This window comes from Castor canadensis, chromosome 4, assembly GCF_047511655.1.
Source record: "Castor canadensis chromosome 4, mCasCan1.hap1v2, whole genome shotgun sequence".
In the NCBI taxonomy this organism is placed as follows: domain Eukaryota; kingdom Metazoa; phylum Chordata; class Mammalia; order Rodentia; family Castoridae; genus Castor; species Castor canadensis.
In genome coordinates, this window is record NC_133389.1 from 121,946,961 (window position 1) to 121,968,293 (window position 21,333).

Consider the following 21,333-nt stretch of genomic DNA (forward strand, 5'->3'; position numbering starts at 1 on the left):
CTCTTGATGAATTGTTTCTTTGATTAATATGAAGGAATCTTCATTGTCTCTTCTGACTGATTTTAGTCTGAAGTCTACTTTGTAAGACATAAGTATAGCTACCATGCCTGTTTATGGGGACCATTTGTTTGGAAAGCCTTTTCCCACCCTTTGACTCTAAGTCAATATTTGTTTTTTACAGTGAAATGAGTCTTTTGTGAGCAACGTATGGTTGGTTTTGTTCTTTAACCCAATTTGCTATTCTATGTCTTCTGATTGGGGCATTAAGGCTATTGAGGTTAAGCATTAATATTGAGAGATATTAGTATTATTTCCAGTCATTTTTAATCCCTTCACATTAAGTTTTTACCTTTCTTGTTTACTGAACTCTGCTTGGTCAAAAGGGTTTATTCTTTCTTGCATCTTCCTGTCTCACTCTAATTTCTTCTGTATAAGATTCCTTTAAGTACTTTCTTCAGTGCTGGTTTGGTAGTCATGAATTCCTTTGGTTTTTTCTTGTTGTGTAAGGTTTTAGTTTCTCCTTTGATTAGGAAGGATAGTTTTGCTAGTCTAGACTGGCAGTTGTTATCTTTCAAGGCCTGAAATATGTCTTTCTATGACCTTCTTACATTTAGAGTTTGTGTTGAGAAATCTGCTGCTATTCTAATGCAGGGAAGCACAATGGGCAGCTGGGCTTACCACGAACCACAGCTCTCTGAATCTAGCCTTCCAAGTAGCTAGGATTACAAGCGTTGAGTCACCCATGTCCAGCCTGTGCACCAAGTTTTAACATTAATACTATATTTTTAAATTTATAGAGTAAATTCTTCAATGAAGGTTTTTAATAGGAAAAAAATACATTCAGAAAGTCAGGAACAAGCAGCTACAATCAAATTGGCAGTGGTGCTATGTGAAAATGGAGACCCTGTGTCATATTTTCTTATTCAACATTTACTTCTGTCAAAAAATATACAAGGAGTAATCAGCATAGCAATCCCAAGGAATGTACAGTCCCTAATTTAGAATATTAAATTTAACATAAAACTTTTGATCAGGAATCACTCAACTGTATTTATTGACATCATTCAACTAACTCCAAGTCTGTCTAAACACAGAAAAGGTTTAAAGAGTTTTCTTCCTGTTAAAAAATTATCTGTTTTAAAATCATAGTACAGTTGTGCAACAAAGACACTATTTTGTTAATGAAAGCATTTCTTCACTGAATTTCAACATCAGTTAACACCACAGCATAATTACTGAACTGAATGTAAGAGAATATGCTCACTCTTTTTTAAGACTTTCATTGTAAAAGTGAACTGCTGCTCAATAAATCCCAATCACTCATAACAGACGCAAATAGCCCTGATGAGAGCTGGCTGCACACATCTAACCATATGCTCATGAATGAGCAAAGACTCTGTTGCTTGCATACTTTGGAGTCTAAAGACACTTCGCTATTATATAAAAAAATAAAAGCTGAAGCCACCTGGAAAATTAATTGTACCTGAGCAGTAATATAGCTTTAATAAATAATGTAACTATTCATTATGGCAAAACTTTACATCAATGAGCTGTTTCACATGTGTAGCCACATATACTATTCATACACACAAATATACAATTTTTATCATCTAATGATACATCTCAAACTCCTAGAAAAACAAGAACAAGCAAATCCCAAAACAAATAGGAGAGAAGTAATAAAAATAAGAGCTGAAATCAATGAAATAGAAACCAAAAAAACCATACAAAGAATTAATGAAACAAAAAGGTGGTTCTTTGAAAAAATAAACAAGATCGATAGACCCCTGGCAAACCTGACTAAAATGAGGAGAGAAAAAACCCAAATTAGTAGAATCAGGAATGCAAAAGGGGAGATAATAACAAACACCATAGAAGTCCAGGAAATCATCAGAGACTACTTTGAGAACCTATATTCAAATAAATTTGAAAATCTTAAAGAAATGGACAGATTTCTAGATACATATGATCATCCAAAACTGAACCAGGAGGAAATTAATCACCTGAATAGATCTATAACACAAAATGAAATTGAAGCAGCAATCAAGAGTCTCCCCAAAAAGAAAAGTCCAGGACCTGATGGATTGATTCTCTGCTGAATTCTATCAGACCTTTAAAGAAGAACTGATACCAACCCTCCTTAAACTGTTCCATGAAATAGAAAGGGAAGGAAAACTGCCAAACACATTTTATGAAGCCAGTATTACACTTATCCCAAAACCAGGCAAAGACACCTCCAAAAAGGAGAACTATAGGCCAATCTCCTTAATGAACATTGACGCAAAAATCCTCAGCAAAATAATGGCAAACCGAATTCAACAACACATCAAAAAGATTATTCACCATGACCAAGTAGGCTTCATCCCAGGGATGCAGGGGTGGTTCAACATATGAAAATCAATAAATGTAATAAACCACATTAACAGAAGCAAAGACAAAAACCATTTGATCATCTCAATAGATGCAGAAAAAGCCTTTGATAAGATCCAACACCATTTCATGATAAAAGCTTTAAGAAAACTAGGAATAGAAGAAAAGTACCTCAACATTATAAAAGCTATATATGACAAACCTACAGCCAGCATTATACTTAACGGAGAAAAACTGAAACCATTCCCTCTAAAATCAGGAACCAGACAAGGATGCCCACTATCTCCACTCCTATTCAACATAGTACTAAAATTCCTAGCCAGAGCAATTAGGCAAGAAGAAGGAATAAAAGGAATACAAATAGGTAAAGAAACTGTCAAAATATCCCTATTTGCAGACAACATGATCCTACACCTTAAAGACCCAAAAAACTCTACTTAGAAGCTTCTAGACATCATCAATAGCTATAGCAAAGAGGCAGGATATAAAATCAACATAGAAAAATCATTAGCATTTCTATACACTAAGAATGAGCAAACTGAAAAAGAATGTATGAAAACAATTCCATTTACATAGCCTCAAACAAAATCAAATACCTAGGTGTAAACCTAACAAAAGATGTGAAAGACCTCTACAAGGAAAACTATACACTTCTGAAGAAAAAGATTGAGGAAGACTATAGAAAGTGGAGAGATCTCCCATGCTCATGGATTGGTAGAATCAACATAGTAAAAATGTTGATACTCCTAAAAGTAATCTACATGTTTAATGCAATTCCCATCAAAAGTCCAATGACATTCATTAAAGAGATTGAAAAATCTACCATGAAATTTATATGGAAACACAAGAGGCCACGAATAGCCAAGGCAATACTCAGTCAAATGAAAAATGCAGGAGGTATCACAATACCTGACTTCAAACTATATTACAAAGCAATAACAATAAAAACAGCATGGTACTGGCACAAAAACAGACATGAAGACCAGTGGAACAGAATAGAGGACCCAGATATGAAGCCAAACAACTATAACCAACTTGTGTTTGACAAAGGAGCTAAAAATATACGATGGAGAAATAGCAGCCTCTTCAACAAAAACGGCTGGGAAAACTGGTTAGCAGTCTGCAAAAAATTGAAACTAGATCCATGTATATCACCCTATACCAAGATTAACTCAAACTGGATCCAGGATCTTAAAATCAGACCCCAAACTCTAAAGTTGATACAGGAAAGAGTAGGAAATACTCTGGAATTAGTAGGTATAGGTAAGAACTTTCTCAACGAAACCCCAGCAGCACAGCAACTAAGAGATAGCATAGATAAATGGGACCTCATAAAGCTAAAAAGCTTCTGTTCATCAAAAGAAATGGTCTCTAAACTGAAGAGAACACCCGCAGAGTGGGAGAAAATATTTGCTAGCTACACATCAGACAAAGGACTGATAACCAGAATATATAGGGAACTTAAAAAACTAAATTCTCCCAGAACTAATGAACCAATAAAGAAATGGGCAAGTGAACTAAGCAGAACTTTCTCAAAAGAAGAAATTCAAATGGCCAAAAAACACATGAAAAAATGCTCACCATCTCTAGCCATAAAGGAAATTGAAATTAAAACCACACTAAGATTCCACCTCACCCTTGTTAGAATAGCCATCATTAGCAACGCCACCAACAACAGATGTTGGTGAGGATGTGGGGAAAAAGGAACCCTCTTACACTGTTGGTGGGAATGTAAACTAGTACAACCACTCTGGAAAAACATTTGGAGGCTACTTAAAAAGCTAGACATTGATCTACCATTTGATCTAGCAATACCACTCTTGGGGATATAACCAAAAACTGTGACACAGGTTACTCCTGAGGCACCTGCACATCCATGTTTATTGCAGCACTATTCACAATAGCCAAGTTATGGAAACAGCCAAGATGCCCCACCACTGACGAATGGATTAAGAAAATGTGGTATCTATACACAATGGAATTTTATGCAGCCATGAAGAAGAACGAAGTGTTATCATTCGCTGGTAAATGGATGGAATTGGAGAACATCATTCTGAGTGAGGTTAGCCTGGCCCAAAAGACCAAAAATTGTATGTTCTCCCTCATATGTGGACATTAGATCAAGGGCAAACACAACAAGGGGATTGGACTTTGAGCACATGATAAAAGCGAGAGCACACAAGGGAGGGGTGAGGATAGGTAAGACACCTAAAAAACTAGCTAGCATTTGTTGCCCTTAATGCAGAGAAACTAAAGCAGATACCATAAAAGCAACTGAGGCCAATAGGAGAAGGGGACCAGGAACTAGAGAAAAGGTGAGATCAAAAAGAATTAACTTAGAAGGTAACACACACACACAGGAAATTAATGTGAGTCAACTCCCTGTATAGCTATCCTTATCTCAACCAGCAAAAACCCTTGTTCCTTCCTATTACGGCTTATACTCTCTCTACAACAAAATTAGAAATAAGGGCAAAATAGTTTCTGCTGGGTATTGAGGGGGTGAGGGGAGAGGGAGGGGGCGGAGTGTTTCGAAAGGGAGGGGGTGGGTGTAGGGGGGAGAAATGACCTAAGCCTTGTATGCTCATATGAGTAATAATAATAAAAAAAGTTAGCTGGCATGGTTTTAAAACATACTCCAAAAGAAAGAAGAGAATCAAATAAAGCAGAAAACAAAGGATAACAATGATATTGGGGAAAATACGAGTGACAAAATGAGTTAAAAACAGTCACCAAGTAGGAACTAAAGATGTGCCCATTAAACATTCAATGCCAAAGATATTGTAACTCTGATGTTGGATCTCTATGTTGGAACCCAGAAATATGGCACTAATAGAGAGAAGGCTTCCTATGCCAACCATATTTCCTTAGGAAGGCAGGACTCAAAACTCATGTGGTAAGTCAGTTTCTAGGACAAAAAGAAAGGAAGGCATGGGAGAGAGAGCAGCTGAGGGTTGGAGGAAGAGGGAGAGAACCAATCATGGCCAATTGCTCTTTAATTTTTAGAGGGTGTAACAATATTTGCATTGTTCAAAATTATCAATTCATATACTGATCCAGTATAAGTCTGCCAAGTGGATTAAATGTATCCCTTCATCCATCACATTTACTCAGCACCTATCACGTATTACCCATACAGCAAGGATAATAACATTAAAGCTAGGCCTTGCTCTGAAGACCTTGCCAACCACACCAAAGAGAAGACAGAACCAGGAAGTGCAGTAGGACAAAAGTCATATGTCACAAAGCAGTAAAATTCCAGTTCTCTAGGCTTCTGAACAAAAGGGAGAAGCAACAGCCAAGTAGGCAATATGGAGGTGGTGATGTTAATGGTAAATCCTATAAGGCAAACAGCTTTTGAACATCATTATTCAAGTGTTAGAAAAAGAACATGCCATGACCATGAACAAACTGCCCAAAACTCAAGAGAGAAAAAGCTCATGAGAACATATATAGCCAAAATAAACTTTGTTTCAGTGATAACTGGTCACCCAGGCTCAAAATTCACTGGAAGAAAATTGTACAAATGAATGTGGAAATATAGCTCCTTTCTAAGGAGACAGAAAATCCAACATCTGGCTCTAAGCTTCACTTAATGGAACAGAAATATGGTGTTACAAAGCCAGGTAGAAAAAACCAGCAAGAGCCATTAGTCCTCAGTTCTCTATTTGTTTGGCTGTACTGGGGTTCAAAATCTGAGTTTCTCACTGGGCAAATGCTCTGCAACTTAAGCCACATCTCCAGCGCCTTTTGTTTTACCTGTTTTTCAGATAGTGTCTTGTGTTTTTGAAGGAATCTAGCCTGGATCATGATCCTCCTACCTATGGCCTCCTGCACAGCTGGGATGACAGGTATGTGCCCAGCTTATTAGTTGAAATGAGGTCACTAACTTTTTCCTGGGGTGGCCTTGAATTGAGATTCTCCCAGTCTCCACTTGCAGTTAAGTTGTCAATTCTCTGGAAGGCATCTGCCAAGCAGCTTCCTCTCCCACATGCCCACATGGTGGAACCCTGGCCTCTGCACTGGGGCCTTGTAGACTGCAGGCCCGCAGCTCTGAGGAGCTGTAGAGCAGGCCAGGTACTTAACATATGCAGCCTGTTCCTTCTCCTGTTGCTAAGGTTCTAAAACTCATTAAAAAGAAAATAAAAAATGACCCATCACAATGCCTGAACAGAATCCAGAACGTATGTTTTCTTTTCCATGTGAATTTTTGTGTTTCCTTGCAGAGCAAACTTCATTCAAGTGGGCTGGTTTTTAATGAGGAGGGAAAGGAGCCTGTAGCCTCACTATCAGTCTTCCTTGGGAATTCTCCTGGAAATAAGTGGAACAGAGCCTACTGACACTTCTCAGCCAAATCTGTCAGGCAAGATAAGCAAATGTATTACCTGCATATCATCTACTTTTTCATTTCACAAACTTATTTTTTTTAAACCAACACCCACCCACAAGGTATTGCCAATCTTAGAAATGTCTATTTACACATGGCCCAAAAGTGTTTGCTGTTTCTTGCCCAAAGTAGTGCTGAATTTAAGCACAACTGAAGTGGGTTTTATGATGTTAGTCTACAAACAGTGCGTTTCATTTCTGCCCTGCCCTGCTTCTTCACAAAAGCAATCACTCCATGCCACTATCCAGACCCTTCTTCAATCCAAACTGTGCTTTGTAAAGGTGTGCACACTGCAGTCATATTACCCCGAAGCTAGGCAATGAAGGCTTTTTGCAACCTTGTTTGCCACGCCATGGTAGAAGCCATAACATTCACTGCTCCGTAACATATGTTGTTGCTTTTTTCAGCTTTTTTCGTGCTGCCATAAGCATTCACTCCAATTCAAAAGAAAATGCTGATAGGAAAAACAGATTTTAATCAATTTAAATGTTAGCTATTTTATATTACAGAAGCTGAAGAAATCCACATGTAAGAAATCATTCAAACCTCTACAAGAATTAGACTATTTTTTTATACAAGCCTTCCTCAAGTAGGTTTATGTGGTATTTGCAAATGCTAATTGAATTTTACAGTCATGAAAGTAAGATTCTTAAAACACTACAATCCTATACTCAGAGGTATGCTTTGTTTCCAAAGAAATCCTTATAAGAGATTTATGAATTTAAAAATGGAATCTGTTTATCTCTGACGAGTGTTTACTGAGGACCCACTATGAGAAATAAAGAGGTTGGGGCACTGGATACACAGCAGTTTACAAAGCAGATAAAAATCCTGGCTATTAAGAAACCGATTCCCAGTCAGGTGTGATTCTCGACCCTGTAACATGAACAACTTAGGGGGATGAGGCCGGAGGGTCATGGGTTTCAGGCCAGTGCCACAGAATGAGACCTTGTTTTATGTAGAAAGGAAGGAAGGAAGGAAGGAGAGAGGGAGGGAGAGATGGACAGAGGAGGAGAGGGAGAGAGGGAGGGAGAGAGAGGGAGAGAGGTGATACTTAAGGAGATATGATATATAGTTACCATATTAAGAGAAACATATAGCCTCCTAGATGGAGAGAGATTAGACAGAATAATACAGCAAGAAAATAGGTACAGAGTTGGGAGTGGTGTGCAATTTTGAGTAGGCTGGTCAGAGAAAGCCTCTCTGTGAGGTGGTATTGAAGCACCAGGAGATATGGGATAAGGATATGTGGGCCTGGAGAAGAGCAAGTATAGGCCAGTGTGGCTGGGGTGTGGGTGGGGTGAGGGGAGTGAGAAAAGAGGCAAAAGAGAGGAGGTTTGAAAAGTGACAGGAGACATACAGTACAGAGATTGTAGGCCATTAGATGAAAAGCCATTAGAGAGTTTTGATTCAAGTATTAATGTAATCTGTTTTACTTTTCAATTGAAATATAACTCACATCATAAAATTCACCCTTTGAAGTGCACAATTCAGTGGTTTTTAGTACAGTCCCAAGATTTAGCATCCATTACTACTTTTAATTCCAAAATATTTATCACCCTAAAAAGAAACCCCATACTTATTAGCAATCACTTCCTTTTACCCCCTCATCTTAGCACTGGCAATCTCTCTATGAATTTTCTAGTCTGTATATTTCATATACATGGAATCGTGTGATCTTTTGTGTCTGACTTACTTTGTCTGGATCTCTCTAGCTGCCGATATGAGAATAGTCCGAAGACAGGCAAAGACAGAAGCTGGGACACCAACGAGAGACAAATGTAGTAATTCAACTGAGACAAGAGGGGTTTGAAATAGGATGGCAAGCAAGATGGTGACTAATGGCTAAATTCTGTGCACATTAGGATGGGGTGGATGTGGGGTATGAGACAAAGAGAAGTCAAGGACAACTCCCAGGTTTGTCTTGAGCACCTGGAAAGATGGAGCTGACATCACCTGAGAGTGAAAGACCAAGCAGAGATAGGCTGAGAAGAAACATAAGGACTAGATTTGGAGATGTGAATTAAATTTTGGATGTCTATTGCCCTTGCAAGTGAAGCTGCTAAAAAGGAACTGGATATGAGTCTGGAATGCAAAGGAAAGGTCTATATCAGAGACACAAATGTAGAAGTCAGAGAATAAAAGGTATTTAACATCATAAACCAGATGAGACCACCAAAGGAGAAAAAAGAGGTTCCAGGAAAGTTCTTGGATACATCAAGCTTCACAAGTCAGAGAGATGAGGAGGAACCAGCAAAAGAGACTTCAAAGGAAACACCAGTAAGGTGGGAGGGCCAAGAGAGGAAGGAGTCCTAAAACCAAGTGATTGCTTATCACGGAGGAAGACCCAGCTCTGCTGACAGGCCAATAAAATGAGGACTGAGAATAACCCTCAGATTAAGAGGGTGGCAATCATTTTCAGAACACAGGTCCTTCACCTGCCAGCCTGCTCACTCTACTTCTCTTGCCATCTCATCTGCGAGGTGTGCCTTTCCCAGACATGGCACTGAAAAGAACCATTTGAGTGGAGTGGGGAGGTCAAATGTCTGTCTGGATTGGGTTCAAGAGACCATGTCAGAAAGGAATCGAAGGCAGGGACAATTGTTTTCACAAGTTTAGCTGAAAGGAGATAAGGGAAATTGTAGCATCAAGACTAGGGTGAAGAGAGGGCTTTTTAAGATGGGAGAAATAAAAATATATTCATATGCTGGTGGGACATATCTATTACAGAGTACAGAGAGAAATTCCCTCTCTGCCACACAGTTCAGCATTATTAGAGAAGGACTTATTTTTAATAAGTGACTTTTTAAAACAGTAAAATGTATCATGCCCTGTATAGCTATCCTTATCTCAACCAGCAAAACCCCTTGTTTCTTCCTATTATTGCTTATACTCTCTCTACAACAAAATTAGAGATAAGGGCAAAATAGTTTCTGCTGGGTATTGAGGGGGGGAGCGGGAGGGGGTGGAGTGGGTGGTAAGGGAGGGGGTGGGGGCAGGGGGGAGAAATGAACCAAGCCTTGTATGCACATATGAATAATAAAAGAAAAATGAAAAAAAAAAAGTAGCATGCAGTTTCAAACATTAGTTTCAATTTGAATATTTCATCATTATAATTAACAACATAGTGAACATAATGTTTAGCATGCATATGTTAAGTAATCTGAATACTCAGGTCCTTATTATGAGTATATAATCACAGACTACTTTTCAAAATCTTTACAAATTTAGAATTTGCCAAGGAGCCTGGAGCTTTATCTCTTCACCTAAGCACACAGCCAGGCCACAACTGCCTCATCTGGCTTGTTGTATCACCTGTCATTGCTTACTCCTGACACACACACACACACACACACACACACACACACACACACACCCCCGCCCTGAATGACCTTAAGGTTCCCTCCAACATTAACATTTTATGGTGATTGCTGCTGACATCTAAGTTTATTAGGAAGATTAAAGAAACTCTGAGAAAGGCTCTAAAGGTTCCCATACTTTGCTGCATATTTTGGAATTTACAGCAGCTTATGTTTGATAGATTGTGGACTTTTGGGTCTTCTCGATTCTTTGTTATATTTCCAGTAAGTGAGGCTCCTTTGTTGGCTCATGATCAAAACAATGGGAAAGAAAAGAGTTTTTGAAAGAAGAAAATTAAATACAATTCTTAAACATACTTTCACATAAAAGATAAGAATACATGAAGAATTTTTCAAAAGTTTAGAATGAAATATTCCTTAACTGAAGCCTTAGCTTCTAAACACATTTCCATTTGATATATCAACAGAATGACACTGCATACTAAAAAACAATTTACCTATAACTACATCATGACCATCAACCAAGCCAGCAGAGAAGAGCTCCTGAGATACACCATCTGCCGTATCTGTCCAAATGTGAAATGAATATGTATTAGTAACCATAAAATAAAAATCAACAATCTAGAACAATGAAAATATATATTTTTCATTTGCTAAAATCACACACATGAGTTTTAATTCAACAATTCAGAGTCTATCAGTAGAAAAAAAATCAGAAGCAACATGAAATACATTTCCCAAGTGCATTTTGCATCTTGCTATTTACTCAACAGATGTTATATGAAATTTTTTTCACTTTTGGTAAACCAAAAAACTTGTGCCCTCTGGCTACCATCTGAACTAATCCTCAAGTGTACCTCTAGAAGGTATAAGTGTCCCTTATGACACTGCTTCTCTTTCTTGCCAAGGTTAATTCCAGCCGTCATCAATCCTTTTCTATCATTAGGAGTTACTGAGTCAGAATTTATGGCAAAGGTTGAATGGGTAGCACCTGATACAACCTGTGATTTGGTATAAACAGCCCGTGAGCTGGTCAGACTATTAAGATGAGCTATTTAAATTTATGCTATTAAGAAACTCCTTTAACATGACATTGATCATTTGATAGCAACAGATTCATTCTCTTAGAAAATGTGGTTGAGTAAAATAATGTAGTTTTTCAATGATAAATGTTAGGAGTTGGCAGTCTCATAAAGATGGGACTAAAACAGGCTATGGCAACTGAATATAGCTGAAATTACTAAATTGAAAGGTTATAAATGAACATGGTAACACTGTTATCTTCTATTTGAAGACTTTGTAAAGAGGAGCTGAGAAACTGCAACATGCTGAAAAGAACAAACAGACCGACCCTACATTTTCAAATGCGATGACTTGGTCATCATGGTCTTCTGATATTCTCACAAGCATCCAGTGTAGCAGGATATGAACAGCATGTAATAGGGTACATATGATCTGAAGTTTCTTCCAAAGTACTGCTGCTGAATCATGCAAGTGTCTTAACTGAACTGCAATTGGTAATGCCAAAAAAAGTCCTTCAGCACAAACTGGATATGGTGACTATGGGCTTCTGTGTATGTGCTTGTGTGCTCATGCAAGCACACATGAATGTGCAGATGAGGATACATTTGTCTTTCACAATTTTTGGAACTTAAAATGCTCTGCCCAGGGTCTGAGAGAACATGGTCACAGCAATGATGACAACACAATCGAAGGTCATCTGAAATGCTCCAGATACTCCTGTGCATTCTTCTCTCCCTTTTTCATATGTGGCTCGACTTCCCAAGTCTCCAACAAAACTTTGAAACCCAGTGTATATATTTTACACTTCCAGAGACATTGTGTTATTCTACCATTTCACTGATTCTATTTCAAAATGAAATGGAAAAAAATGAAATAAATGACAAGAATGAATACATATATGTATGTATGAATACGCAGGAATCTTACTATGAAATTCCACATAAGTGAATTTGTCTTGAGCCTTGCCCTTTTGGTCAGAAGTATAAAAAATACTTTATATCCAAGTGTCTGTGTTGAAAGAAGCCCATATCATGGCAGAGAGAATAGCATAATGAAAGGCTGAACTCTGAGCTAGAACACTGAGGCTCAGAATCTCCACCTTCCTTGAATGCCAGCCAACGCCTCAGGAATAGAAGAGTGTTGAATTAAAGTGACTAACACTTAGTATGCACAGGGCATGCAGCAGGCAGTCATTGTATTTTCTTTGATCAATCACCTGTTAAAGCATTTTGATGTGTTACACCATCCCTAAAGCATCAATGAGCTCTTACACTTGAGTAAGGAGCTACAATCACAGATGTAGTTGAAAATGGAATAACCAAACACAGCCACATTGAGGGCTAGTAAACAGTGGTACCAAGAGATAGTCATTCACAAAAGATTAAGGTGTCAAACATGTCTTATTTTCAGGACTCTCGGGCACCAGATGAATCATATCAAAATGGCAAATGGTTAATGCTAACCAGCTACAAAGGGAAACACACCAGATCTGTGTGTGTATGCCCTAAGCAATCATTTTCTATACATGTAAGTAAAATACTGTAATAGTTTAGATCAGAAATGTGAAATAATTATTTCATGTTTCATTAGTAACTTATTTTTTTTAAGCTGCTTAAAAACATTTCTGATACCTAAGTAAGTTAAATAATAATATATTAATGTATGCTTTCCTGAGCATACAGCAACACAAAAAATACAAAGAGCTTGCCCTTGAAAGAAGACAGAAAATATTTAATATGTTTATATGTTTTAGGCCATATATATTCATGTTTACATGTGGCACAAATACAGCAAACATGTGGTATGCACTCACAGACACATAGCAATGTTTGAAATACAAAGGGCCTTAGGAGTTACAGAGATGCAGTGACACATACATGGTACTTCTATTTGTAACAGGCTTGTGCTCAGCTCCACATTATCATCAGGAAGTCAATGCTATGGTTTGTATCTGAGCAACGAAAGCAGAGATTCTTCATCTATTCCCTGCAAATGAGGCTGACAAGGCCAGTGCAAATGGCCCAGCAAGGCTGACAGGCCATCATATCCATACAAATCCTTAACTCAGAAACTTGTTTCTTTGTTACCTCTTAAAATTAAAATTGATTTTCATTGCTACAGTCCATTTTAGACAATCACATGAAAAGAAGCAATCTTACAATAAGAATCTGTTCCTTCCACTTACTGTACTTGAAACATTTATTATATGATTACGAGATTTTATCACAACATTGCCTGGTCAGTATTTTTATATTAAGACAACAGGGATGGCTTTTTGACAACCCTGACTGGTGCTGCACAATTTCATAGACCGACTATGTTGCAGATGGACATCCCCAGAAAGAAAAATCAATTAACAAACTTATGAGGGCCTGATGGACACTTATTTTGCAAAAGATACTTCTTCTTAGTCTAGTTTAATTCAAACATATTGAGAATCATCAAATCTCTGTTAGAGATCAGAACCTGAGTGAGTCTAAGATCACATGTGGCCAAGACTGTATTTTGTTTGCTAGCGGCATTTTTAAAAAAACTGAACATGAATGTGTTAAGATGGGACTCTCCAGCTTCCTGACTTCCCCACCATTCACTTTGGCTCCTGTAGACATTTGAGTTAGTGTCTACTTGCATTTGACAATAATAGAGAAGTTGAGGCAGTTTACTGACTGCCCAACTATCAAGCTAGAAAGTCTTGTACTTCAGGGTTTTCAAAATTTTAGCAAATATAATTTATTTAATCAGATTGAAATTTATATCTAAAAGCTAAAATAAATAGAGCTAAGTTTATATACATTAATAAATCGAAACATATAAAGCCAATACACTTTAGAAAGGCATTCGCTATAAACATTGAGGAAATCATTTTCACACACATAAGAATCTGAAACCAGACATCATGGAAAACAGCTACAATATTAGCATGAACATCTGATTTTGACTTTTGTAGGTTATTTTGGTTATAAACTAAATAAGGAAAGTAGTAAGTTTTCTCTCAACAACTAGTATTTTGATCTCTGGAAACTGTTCATAAATGTTATTTATTTATTAATTATCCAAGATTTCTATGATGTCCTGCTTGCCAGGCTCTCTGCTAGATGCAAAAGATAACAGAAAATAATACATAGTGCTGTCCTTTGAGTATCCAGAAACTGATGGAACAACCAGTCTGGACTTTAAGTATTTGTAATAATTTATTTAAAATACTCAAATTGCATTCAGCTGCAAGAGAGGCACTGTTCTACCAAGCTTACTCCTGGTGCCTACAGCATACAGATGCCACAGACACTACCCAACCGAGGCGCTGTGTAACATGAACTGAGATCACAGAGGCAAAGCATCTACCATTTTGGGTGACGCCACTGTTTGCTGCTCAACCCTCATTAGGGCTGCAGATGCATCTCATTACACTCATCATAACTTCCCTAAGGCCCTGCATTATGTGCCAATACTTATTTTCATGGTTGAGCTAATGTATCCAATTTATGTATGCATACATGGTGCCACTGTGTCAGTGGAACCCATAGAGTCAGGAGTGGTTCAGTTTAGAATGCTTGCAATTAGCCAAAGTCCTTATTTCCTTGCATCTCTCCCTCCTTTCTTTCTTCCTTTGTTTTTAGACAAAGCACTTTTGAATAGCAAATTATAACCACATGTTTGCAATCAATTTCTGAAATATTTCTTGTAGCACTAAAATAATAATTTCAATTAGAACTTACCTCTTCCTGGAGTAAACTCAAATCGTATGTCATTAAGTTCCTTTCTGGAGTTTCTGAAATATATAACATATAACACATTAAAATCTAATGAGATCGTTTAATCAAACAATGAATTCCAATTTTTACAAGATCCTTTTAACATGTAGATAGCATTTTACAGTTTTGGGTCACCTCCAAACGTTTCCTAGACTGGAAGAAAGAATTATGATAATAAATCAAGAGATTTGTTTCCTTGGTAGAATTTACCTTTTATAAAAATGTTTATATCACAAAATTGCAAATAAAAACATTCATTTTATAAAATCTGTGCTAAATCAGTAAGCTTAAATATAATGTCATAATTAAAAAATTTTAGATGCCTCTATTCTAAATTAATGATATCATATATATTGTTAATACTTTCACTGGAAAATGGTATTCTATTAAACAAAATTTTAAAGTAAAACAATCAGGGAAGATAGTGGATAGTGTCAGTGACACTAAACATTAAATCATGCAACACACAATGCCCAAACAAGGTGTGCATTTTGTAATTTAAAATCTTATCTAAAGACAGAGATCACTGAATAATGCAAAATAGCCCAATGAATATATAAAACTTTATTTAATATAAAATGCGTATGTAAAATTATAAAATACATGTATCCATATTTGATTAAAAAATTAAATGACACTGAGGAGATAAAGTAGTAAATATCTAAGATACCTTCACATGAATTTCAAGAAATGATAATAAGGGGCAAACTATAATTAGAATAGTTTCAAATCTCACAAATACTACAAGTAATATAAGTATTACGAGTTACACTCAACAGATGCTAAAGTTAAAGTGAATAAAAACACCTTAAGGGATACTTTTAATTAGATAACTTGAATATGGTTATGAATTAGATGGTGTTTTTATAACAATATTTTATTGCTTATCTGTAATAATAATTCTTTGGTTATATATAGGAGAATTTCTTTGTTCTTAGGGCACTTGTGCTAAGGTATCTAGAGATGAAATATCATGATATCTGTAATTTATTTTAAAATAGAAAATAAATATTTATATGCAAAAAAATAAAAATTAAAAACATCTTAAGAAAGGCCTATAGAAACATGAACCGCTAATTTCCTAAGAACTCAAATATTAGCTCAGCGTCCAAGACAGAGACAAAGATGACTAGAACATACCTCCCTGAACATTCTGCTATCAATGCCAGACAAGTCTGAACAGACACTAAACCTCTGGGTAATATCTCCTTTTCTCTGTAAACAGTGCCAAAACCTGTGAACAGGCCACGTTTGGTCCATAACCTCATTTCCATTCCTTTTGTCCTACCACACTTTGTGCAAGGAAGCCAGAAAGACACAAAAGGCCTGGTACCCATTAAGAGAAAGCCCTTCTCCTCCCCTTGGGGCCAAAGAAGCTGGCCCACACCTAACACCTATCCACAATTGATATTGGGAGAAATAAGAGACCAAGAACCCAAAAGATATCAAAGCCCAAGTTTTCCCACCTGGATGTTATCACTACTCCTCTCCAGGACAGAACAGGACTGGAGGACTTTAATAATTCCTATAGCCATGCTTCTATTGGGACCTTCTAGGAATATGACAGCTATGAAAATTGTGGATCCTTACACTAAAAGAGTAGATATGTGACCTACACCTGAAATTATAGTGTTCAGTCTACCCAGCCCTATAGTGGAGGTAGCCTGTGCTATTAACCCGAGGCAAAAGGACTGTCTGCATGCTGCACTGCTTGAACAACCTAAAGTGTCAACACATTTACATAGTGCTCTCATGTGTATCAGCAGTTTACAAATGTTTTGGTCTCAGAACTGCTATACATTCTCAAAAAGTATATAGGACCCCTATAAAGCTTTTTCTTACGTTACTATATTTATCAAAATTTACTGTATTAAGTTAAAACCAATAAAAAATTTAAATGTTCATTAATTTGGAAATGACAATAATTAACTTATGTTAATGTAAAAGTTTTTATGAAAAATTACTTTCAGCTCTGTTGTAGAGGGTTTACTTAGCACGTGTGAGGTCCTAGGTTCCATCCCAAGAAAAGAAAAAAATTACTTTCTTTTAAAAAGAAGTCAGTGAAAAGATTGAGTTTTACATTTTTTGCAAGCCTCTGTACTGTTTGACTTAGGATAACTGAATTTAACAGCTGCTTCTGTGATCTTGCAAGGAACTTGAGCATCTGAAGATTTTGGTGTCTTGGTACCTGGTGCTGATCTCCCTCAGGTACCAAAGGACAATGGCATATACTTTATGTATGCATATACACACACACATATATATATATAATTTCATTTTATTCCAACAAACACCCTTTGTGACATGCAAAATATGGTTTGTTTTCCATTGTTTCTCTTTTTTTTGCCTCTACCACCCCTCCCCTATTGCTAGTGACTACTTCAATGGACTTTCCAAGTTTACAAATTTAATGAGTGGCAGAGTGAGAATCAACAATTCTATACTGGAAACACTTAATACTAACAGAAATGCTCGAATCCTTTCCTTTTTCAAAAGGAGGAAGCATAACCCAAAATTTTGCAAGTTATCATAAAACAATCACTAGGCATTCATTTCTTTAATAAGTCTTGATTTTACATGCTGTATTATGAGAAAAGGTTAAGTTAGGACTACTGTGTCCAATAAGAAAAAACAATCAGTAGGGAAGAAAGTAGAATTAATGTATTTAATAATAAAATGACTAAAGAGAAAAAAAGCACAAAAGAATTTGGTTTACTACTAATTAGTGTCATTGTTCCTTTCTCCTGTTCTGATTGGTCTTATTTAAATCAGTTTGCTCTACTAAGGCTATGGTAAGAGAGGTTTTAAGAACTATACCCAGAATATCATCATGCACATCCTGACGCTTTAAATATTAATACACAAAAGTAACAGCCAAGACTTATAATCTCCATCTACATCAACTGTGGTACAAGTCACCGAGGCTGCCTAGTCAAGTCACTCTTTAACGACTCTGAATCCAAAATACCTTCGAAAAGATCACAGTGATTGATTGTGAGTAGTAGACTTGTCCCATCAAGATGAAATATAGTTGGAAAAATGCCTAACTGATTCTAAATACTGAAGGTCATCCTTTTATAAAGAATTAATCTTTTCAGACTCATACATAACACCTTTAATTGAAAGTACATTTGCTTTAATTGATATTGCATGGGATGCTCTTGATTTCAGGGAAGCTGAAAATAGGCATGATTTAAGGTCAAAAGCTAAGTCTGTGCAACTTTACAAGGGAAACCATAAAAAATTCAGAGTAACAGTTTCAAGACCCAGGCCACCATTAGTGACTTATTAAAAACTCCTTTAATCCCAAAATAAAAACTCTGAAATTAAGGCACATCCGTTACTGTTCATTGGATGCATATATTGTATTAAAATGCAAATACCTTTAGAGCTCAGATTTATTTTTTTAAAGAGATAATATAAATATGTGGCTCAAAATCAAAAGGTACAACTGGGTATTCTGTGACAGTTAGTTTTCTTGTTCCTCTCACCAAATATCTACCTACCTCTCACCAACCAAAAAGCAATAAATATTTTAGGCTTTTGTGCATCCTCTTCCTGAAAGGCTCTATGCTCTCAGTAGCAAAAACACAAACACGTTTAATACAAACAGAGGTATACTACAGCCAATTTTGACTTAATAATATATCTTGGAATTTTCTCCATTTTAGTTCATTGAGAACTTTCTCATTCTTTTCTTTGTAGCTACATAGTTTTCCATTGAATGCTGTATTTTTTAACCTGTTCCTAATCCTATGGACAAACGTTTCAAATTTTTCCCTATTATAAACAATGATGCGTCAAAGAATAACTTTCTCTTACTGATTTTCAAATATATGTGTATAAAAATAAATGTCAAGAAGTCAGTTCTTTGGTCAAAGGGTATATGCATTTTCAATTTGATAGGTACTGAAAAATTCCTCTTCATGTAAGTTGCACCAATTTCTACTCTCACTGGTAATTTGTAACCACTATGGCAAGAACTTTGAGTAAAGCAGGGATGTATTAAAGAAAACAGAGACGTGGGGACTATGCCAGGGGAAAGTCGTTCCCCACTGAAAAGAGCAACTGATACTCAGCACCAGCTGGTCATGCCCCGGCAGGAATTTGGGCTAACTGTTGTTAAACAGTCACATTTTTCAGAGAACCAAGAAATTGAACATTTTATATGAAATTCTATAGTTTCAATTGTTGATACATAATTTAAAAACTAGAACTCCATCTACTACCAATCATTAGTGAAGTTGAATATAAAATACAGTTTCTGGTGATACTGATGCACAAACTATGGGCAGTAGAAGCTCACAAAGCTTTCTGAAATGTTAGAACTTTGATGTTATTTTAAAGGATCTACTAAAAAGAGTCATATAATAATACATTGGCCCACAGACTGACAGCACGGGAGAAATAAATCATGGGAAAGAAAAATAAGGATGCAGAAATTCAAAAAGAAAACATAAACCATAAATGTACAAACTTCATTTTTCAAAAGTTTTTAGTAACTTCTGTAAAGAACTGACAATTTTTTTTGCTATGCCCATTCAAAGTAAGTTTATAGATACAGATTGGAACACATAACACTTTTCTTTTTGTTTTTTAAACTCATCTTCTAGTGTCACAGTGAACACTCAAACAAGGCAGCTGGCTAAGTGGGTGGTGACGGAACACATGAGTGATCATGGAACTCTTCTTGGTGGGCGACTTGTACAGGGCTGGTGCAGCTGAAGTAGACATTTCACAGAATGTAGCATTTATCTGTGCCTCTTAATGTACCATATCGGGACCATCTGACAGTCATTGTTTCTGGAGGGCTCAAAGCCAAAATGCCAGCTCAGGACTATCATTCTTCAGCTTCATATTAATATCTCCTAGTCCATGCTGACAAAGGTACAGGGCTATATCTACCCTAAGAACCTAATGTAATTAAAAGTTGTAGAAGTCCACATTGCCAAAGGACATCAGGAAGAGTATCTGTCATTGCTACTTCACACCATCCAGAACAAGGATGCTAGAGAGTGAGGATGAGAACCGACCATTTTCCCAAGCTCTGAGGATGGAACACCACCAGTGGCCCCTGTGAGAGCAGCAGAGGTAGAGCTTCCCAGGGACCAGGAAGGCCCCTCCCTCTAAGCAGCAGAAATTTCTAAGACAATAGCTCTCTTCCTTCTTACTTTTACCTGAAATTGCAGGTCAGGCTGAGGCTGTTGGTGTCCAGGAAATTCCAAAGGGACTCTCATACATTCAACTCCTAGAATATGCCCACACCACCTTACCCCCTGAAAGCCAGGGCCTGGGATCAGTGGGAAGCCATTTTTAGTTCAGTGTACACCATACTGGAGCCTGCCCCAACAAGCTAAGGAGGAGAAATGGACAACACCTTCCAATGAGCCAGCATGGCCTTTGTCTTTCACCCAAAGAGGCATTTGGCATAGGACAAGGAGATAATGTGAGCTGTGTGGATAAAGGTCTGAGTTCAAATCAATTCAAAACTAGTTTGGCCTTCTGTAACCTGTTGGCACAGTAAGAAGGTCATCACATATGGCCCTTAATTTGGACTCCACAGTCTGTTCATTATAAATTCTGTTCATTATAAATTACCCCATCTCTCTTGGCTTCTGAGACATCACCTTTTGCTTATCTTCCTGGCTTTCTAGTTGCCCATTCTATCTGTCCCAAACGGTCTGTTATCCCTGACTACCAGTCCCCTCAATGGTTATGGCTCTATCATCTATCATTCCCTCTTCTTATTCTATCCCTGGGTGATTAATTCAAAATTCATAAGTTAATCTCAGTTACTTCTCCAGAGCTATAAATCCATTATCCAAGTGTTTACATGGCATCTCTCCACAAAATGATCAACACACATCAAAAACCTCAGCAAATCCAGATTGAACTCATCATCTTTCCTCTCAATTCCCTTCTCTTTTTCTGCTCTTAGAGCAGAAAATGACAGTGACAGTCAACAACAAAGACCTGTGGGTTTGACCTCCTTAAGAATTCTCAAATCATCTATTTCTCTACAGCTTCACTACCACTGACCAGGGTCATATCACCAACACCTGCTACGAATTAGAATAAACGATTTCAAGAACAAAGAATACTTTATACATGCTGGCATGTAACACACATATACACAAACAGATTGCTATTGTGAAAGCTAAAGATGTATGGAGAAAGAAAAACAGGCCGTGAAAGGTCGAGGGAGCCACCGTTCAGGATGTCATCCTTGTCATACTTAATGAGACATGAAAACTGATGCCAACGTAAGGATAAGTTGAAAGAATGTACAGCATAGGCCAGAAACAAGAGAGCCAGAAAGAGAGCAATCACCTCCTGCTTCTGCCTGTGTGGCTCTGAAGCAGGATTCCCACCTATCTCTGTGCTTGAGCCAGTTAATTAGGGAGCCTTAAGAACTGGGGACTCACACTCAGAGGCTGGTCACTTGAGCTCAATTTGCAGGTCAGCCGCTTACTACCAACAA

The 21,333-nt window shown here is 37.2% G+C and overlaps 1 protein-coding gene across 8 annotated transcripts in view; it reads right to left on the reverse strand.

Moving 5' to 3' along the window:
• The window catches only part of Stk39 (serine/threonine kinase 39), a 290,768-nt gene that overhangs the window by 51,787 nt on the left and 217,648 nt on the right, over positions 1 to 21,333 (reverse strand). For all 8 annotated transcript variants that reach the window (XM_074071025.1, XM_074071024.1, XM_074071032.1 and 5 more), the window contains 2 exons: positions 14,817 to 14,869; positions 10,575 to 10,643 (listed from right to left, as the gene is read on the reverse strand). In XM_074071025.1, coding sequence (XP_073927126.1) covers positions 10,575 to 10,643; positions 14,817 to 14,869 — 122 coding nt within the window. The remainder of the gene's footprint in view (positions 1 to 10,574; positions 10,644 to 14,816; positions 14,870 to 21,333) is intronic.